The sequence below is a fragment of the Ambystoma mexicanum genome, chromosome 13, assembly GCF_040938575.1.
Source record: "Ambystoma mexicanum isolate Mex_15411 chromosome 13, UKY_AmexF1_1, whole genome shotgun sequence".
Taxonomy (NCBI): Eukaryota; Metazoa; Chordata; class Amphibia; order Caudata; family Ambystomatidae; genus Ambystoma; species Ambystoma mexicanum.
Window position 1 is genome coordinate 208,395,549 of NC_090938.1, and position 6,000 is coordinate 208,401,548.

Genomic DNA, 6,000 nt, shown 5'->3' on the forward strand with positions numbered 1-6,000 from the left:
GCTAGGCCTAGTATGTTGCTCTCTTTGGATAGCGGTATTGGCAATCCACATATCAATACATAGCCGGATCTTTCCACCATCCTTTGGGACTACCACCAACTGGGAAATCCATGGGGTAGGTCCTGTCACCCTCTCAATGATGTTATAATGTAAGAGCTGCTCCAACTCCTTAGTTACAGCTGCTTCCAAATGAAACCCCACTCTGCAGGGATTTTGAGGAACGGGTCGGACTGATTCATAAATGTGCAATTTGACCACCATCCCCTTGAGTCTGCCTACACCATCAAACATTGTTGGAAACCTGGCTTGACCAGACTCTTTAGACAGTGGCCCACCAGATGTCATTGCAGCCATCATCCTAAGGGACTTGGTATTCTCTGTTGACCTTTCTATTGGGTGCACCACATCACCCACCTCATGGTGAATGTCAATCAGTCCCAATTGGTTAGCTGTAACATAACTAAGGAGACATCTCCCCTTTGTAGGACTCCTGATAACATGAAAAATGGCATCTGTAGATCTGTTCTTGTACACCAGCCGACGTTTAAATTAGCCCAAAGACTGCAAAGGTTGTACAGCCCCCCACTGAAAAATCCTGGCCATAGATTTAGTCAACTTAAAATCCATGTCCATCAACATAAAGTCCTGTTCCCCGAGAACATTAACAGTTGCCCCTGTATCTATCAAAAACACATGGGTTCTGCCTCCCAGTTCAATAGACTCCCTTGGGGCTTCCTCCACTGTCAATTCACACGTGGGTCTGTTCTAAAAGGCACAGGCTTCGTTCCACTAGCCCGTGACAAAAGGGGAAACAGTAAGGTTCTTTTTGTGTGGCAGGCTATTGGATGCTAGCTCTGGGGCTCTGGGGGCAGCCTCTCCCCTTCGGTCGATGATCTGTGGAAGGTAAATATGTGTATGGTGGTTGCCCCATAATCCCTGAATTGGAAGGGTGCAGATTGAAAAAAGATAAACCCAGGGTATGCAATTATTTGGATAAGATGAGTTTGAATGTGGTTGATGTGTTCATTTAACTGTCATGTAGGGAGGGCACACAGAAAAAAACCACTTTTTGATATTTGTAAAGTAAAGAACAAGCGGTAGATATTATCATCTACATTTTTGGTCTATTCACATGTAGTAGACATTGTTTCACTCATTTACCAAATGCAAACATGCTAATTTCTCCTTGATCTGTATCTCTACACACCATGTGTGCCTTTTCTTGTAATTCATGTATTTTTCATTTTCAGTCTTTACATGCTCAACGGATAGAAGATGAGTAAACCACTATAAAGAAGGTCCATTATGAAAGCAAGAATTGAAACATAGCAGATACTTGAAAAAAGAGCCAGCGATAAAGGCATCAGGATTTCTGAAAACAGAAAGCATCAGCAAGAAATAAAACCTTTCACATGAAAAGACACACGTTCCAGGAAGCACGGAAGATGGATTCGGTGAACGCAATCATCTGTTCGGAGTAATATGGTGTGTGTGTCTGTTGTTACAACATAAAATGTTGCTTCAATGATGATAGCATTCCTCACTACAACATCCATTGAAAAAGTCCAAAGGCAAAGCAGACATGAATCCTGAATCAGACAACATATGGCTTATTGAGGACTATTCTGTCAAGTCCTAGGCAAGTATTTATTCTGAATGCAAAAATGCAATACAACTATAAAGCACTAACAACAACAGAGAAGCCATCCATATTTTATGAATATGGCAGGTGTGTTAGGGACAATTTATTGCCCACTGTAAAATTGGAAAATGCATGTTCCACAATGCCACACACATTCAGATAATGCTGAAATAGCTGTAATGTTTTAGAAAACATGGAGACCTGTAAGAATACAGTGCTGCCACCTTTATTTGAAAACATGCCAAATTTGGAGATACTGACCCCTATAAAACAGCATTATACAAATGGCACGTTCAAGAAGAGAGTTTTTTGTTTGCCTCAGCAAAGGAGCCATCAGCAAACAAACGCAGGATGTGCAGTTCCATCAGTTCCTATGCACGAAAACTTATGCAGCTTGGAAACACTAGCCGTAAATGGAAAAACCTATGCTTGCAGTCGATGTGGGGAATGTTTCAATAAGTTGTCAAAGCTAAAGTATCATCGGAATGTGCACAGAGGCAAAACATATACTTGTTTTGACTGTGGGTTGGGTTTCATTAATTCATCATCCTTAAGAATCCACCAGGGAATACACATGGAGGAAAAACCATACACTTGTGGCGAATGTGGAGAAAGTTTCAGTTTCTTATCATCACTAAAGCGGCATCTGCGTATACACACAGGGGAAAAACCATTTAGATGCAGTGAATGTGGGAAAGGTTTCGTTGCTGCATCACCACTAAGGATCCATCTACGAATACACACAGGAGAAAAACCTTACAAGTGCGGTGAATGTGGGAAAAGCTTTAGTCAATCTTCAGTCTTAAAGTCCCATCAGCGAACACATACAGGTGAAAAACCATACAAGTGCAGTGAATGTGGGAAATGTTTTAATCAGTCATCCGCCTTAAAGTCGCATCAGCGAAAACACACAGGGGAAAGGCCTTACAGCTGTGGTGAGTGTGGAAAGAGTTTCAGCCGCTTAGAAAGCATAAAGGCCCACCAGAAAATACACACAGGGGTAAAACCATTTAAATGCAGTGAATGTGGGGTAGGTTTCTATGTTTCAACAGCCCTAAAGCGCCATCAGCGAACACATACAGGGGAAAAACCATATACGTGTAATGAATGTGGCAAGAGTTTAAGTGATCTGTCAACCCTAACAACCCATCATAGAATTCACACAGGAGAAAAACCATTCAGTTGCAGTGAATGTGGGATGAGTTTTAGTGACGCAAAACCTCTAAGGGTCCATCAGCGAACACACACAGGGGAAAAACCATACAAGTGTGATGAATGCGGGAAGAGCTTCAACCGCTCAGAAAACAAAAATGTCCATCAGCGAACACACACAGGTGCAAAACCGTACATATGCAGTGAATGCGGAATAGCTTTTGGACGCTTATCAGTTCTAAGGTGTCACCAGCGCACTCATACAGGAGAAAAACTGTACAAGTGCAGTGAATGTGGAAAGAGTTTTAATCGATCTTCAAATTTAAAGACACATCAGCGAATACATGCTGCTCCACCATTTAGATCTTAAAACATTGCTCACAGCCAGCTTTGGTCCCCTCAGATTATAAAGTTGTTTAAATAGACTCCTCTATGGAGTTAGTCGATTGTGAAAGTTAGTTGATTGTGAAGACTGTTCTCTGCCCTACAACATCAGTAAAAACAAAAAACAAATGGCAAGACTTGAAACTGTGCATCAAATGTTTAAAGGAAATTATATCCTGCGGCTGGTCATGCAGACCGAACTTGCTCCTATCCTTCCCTGAATTTGGAATTTAATATTTAATAGGCAGGGAGACCGAGAAGGATAGCAGAGTACTAAAACAGATGACAGAACACAAGAGAAGAGAGTACAGACTTAGTAGTTTGCGTGGTGATGAATAGACGGACCTACGTATATTATGAAGTTGAAAACGACAGGAGCGGGAAGTGGCAGAGATATAGGCAGCAAAGGATAATGAGGAATGAGGTTCCTTCACTTGTATGCATTATCTTTTCTAACTTGGACAGAACTCCACAGAATAAAACAAAACGATTAATGATGAAATCGCTTGGTCTATTCAGTAGAGGCTTGAAAAAAACTGTAAATAAAGCCATAACCTCAATATGTCTTTCCTCAATAATGAAGTTGCTACTGTCATTGCATGCTTGCAAAAACCCTATTAAACTTGTGTACCTTGGTCCAGAGAGAGAAAACGTTGTACCTGGTGCACCTTTTCAATTAGGGTGAAGTGATTTTGTTTCTTATGAGTCTTAAGGTGTCATTACTGATCACAAGCAAGATTCCACTTATTGCATGATTTCCAAATTACTCTGCTGGGACGCAATGAGATAATCCAGAAAAATATTACTCATTAACTTGAAATATGGAACGAGCATTCCCTTCTTAATGATATTGTATGTATGAGATGTATATAGCACAAACCTAGCTAGAATGCAATGAGCGCATTATAATTTTGATGAGTATAATATATTGGGGGATTGTCTTGGCGCTCTGTGGTCTTTATTAGTTGGTGAAGGGTTCCTTCAAAAGCAGGATCTTCAGATCTTTCCAAAATTGGAGAAAGGAGTAAGGTTGATGTTAGCAGAAGGTTGTTCCAGAGCTTTGATTTATAGCAGGAGAATGCTTGTTTTCTGGTCTTCTCCATCTTTCACGTCTTGGATTACAGTCTGGCAATATCTTGGCTCCTGGTGTTGCGATGACCTCCTGATAAGGTGATAATTTCAGCTGTATCTGACAGAGTCTTGAACATTAGAGCGTTGTGGGGAATGTAAGCTGTCTTGAAGGTGATGCAAACTTAACACCGTTCATAGCAGGTGAACCGTGGTCCAATCTTTTCAGTCCTTTGAAGAGACGTGCTGGGCAACATTCGGAGGGGCCACAGTAGTGGTTGGGACACCTGTCAAGAGACCATGGCCACAGTCTACCTGGGAGAGCACTCGGCCCTCAATGTTATGTTATGGAAGGCCCTTCAGAAGACCGTATTCTGTGCAAACATTACAATTAAAAAGAACATTACATGACATACACATAGTAATTAGAATTAGGTGATTATTCAATTACTAGCAGAGATTACTAGTGTACAACATTATAAAGATCATGACGAGCCTTGTGTTCAGGCACAGAGATGACTGCTATGTCAGTGACTATGTGACAGCTGGACCTATTTTTCATGGGACTCAGCTGTATTCTTTGTGTTGCAGTGCACAATGGCAAATGATCCTTATAAACAGTCTCTCAACCCCTAAGTCAACTGTCTACACCTGAGGGCTCTGCAGAACACATGCACACTGAATAGCATGCAGTCACATGCAAATTACATGCACAATTGTCAGATATGTCAAAGATGCATTCAACGCATGTCCTCTTGTCTGTACCATCAGGTTATTGCAGTACAAATGTTTTATATTCAATGCAAACATGATGGTGGTAATACATAGCCATCTGTAAGGAAAAATACCATCTTGTGCTCCATGACATCACCAGTCCCCAAGACTCACGGTGCTTTAGAGAAAAACACTCCCCCGCACTCCTACCCCCAGCTGATTTCCTCCCCACACACCAGATTCCCTGAATATCAATTATTCTGCCCAAAAGAGTCCTGTGTGTCAGTCTCTAAAGAAGACCTTATCCCCACATGGGAGCGAAATAATCAAACTGCCATCATTGACTACATTCAGGTTTCACGTAGCTTTTTAATAATAAAGGAATCGTTTGAGGTGACTAGGACCAAGTATAGTGACCATAATATTTTGAGCTTTACCTGGTCCTCACCAACACTGGAAGCTCGTTACACAACTTCTAACCTGGAAGTCAACCAAAGTGGTATAAGGTTGAGGCTGCCTGAAACCGCAATTGTTCAGCTGACACAGTTGTACATGGAGGAAAAAAGTACAAAACCAACCGGGGTCAATGTATCAGCAGATTATGTCCCAGTTCTCTCAATATTTGCCTCCACGAAGGGAAAGAAGCTGTCATCTGCAATCCCAACCAAGCATGTATTCAACGCACAGCTAGTTGAACGTAGAAAATGGGTGAGAAAATTGAAACGAGCAGCGGCAACTTCTAAATCTATACAGAAAAAAGAAGACATTTTGGCGGTTAATAACTATAAATCCTGGCTAAGGACATCGAAATTCCAGCGTGCTCAAGATGATGCCGAGACCATGCTACGAACCATCTGTGGAAAGAACGCGCAGGACTTTTGGTCCCTAATTAAGGGGGATTCGAAAGTGTTGAACCAAGCTTTGCAAAATTCAATAAGTGATCAAAGATGGGTATCTCATTTCAGTGATCTTTATGGTGTCCCAGCATCATCTAAAAATCTTCAGACAACCAGATAAAAGAACTCCTGGGCTATTCCAAC

The 6,000-nt window shown here is 41.5% G+C and overlaps 1 protein-coding gene across 3 annotated transcripts in view; it reads left to right on the forward strand.

Moving 5' to 3' along the window:
• Window positions 1–3,857, forward strand: part of LOC138521097 (zinc finger protein ZFP2-like) — a 120,564-nt gene extending 116,707 nt beyond the window's left edge. For all 3 annotated transcript variants that reach the window (XM_069633663.1, XM_069633664.1, XM_069633662.1), the window contains one exon: window positions 1,251–3,857. In XM_069633663.1, coding sequence (XP_069489764.1) covers window positions 1,836–3,164 — 1,329 coding nt within the window. In that variant the 5' untranslated portion in view covers window positions 1,251–1,835 and the 3' untranslated portion in view covers window positions 3,165–3,857. The remainder of the gene's footprint in view (window positions 1–1,250) is intronic.
• Window positions 3,858–6,000: the final 2,143 nt, after the last annotated feature.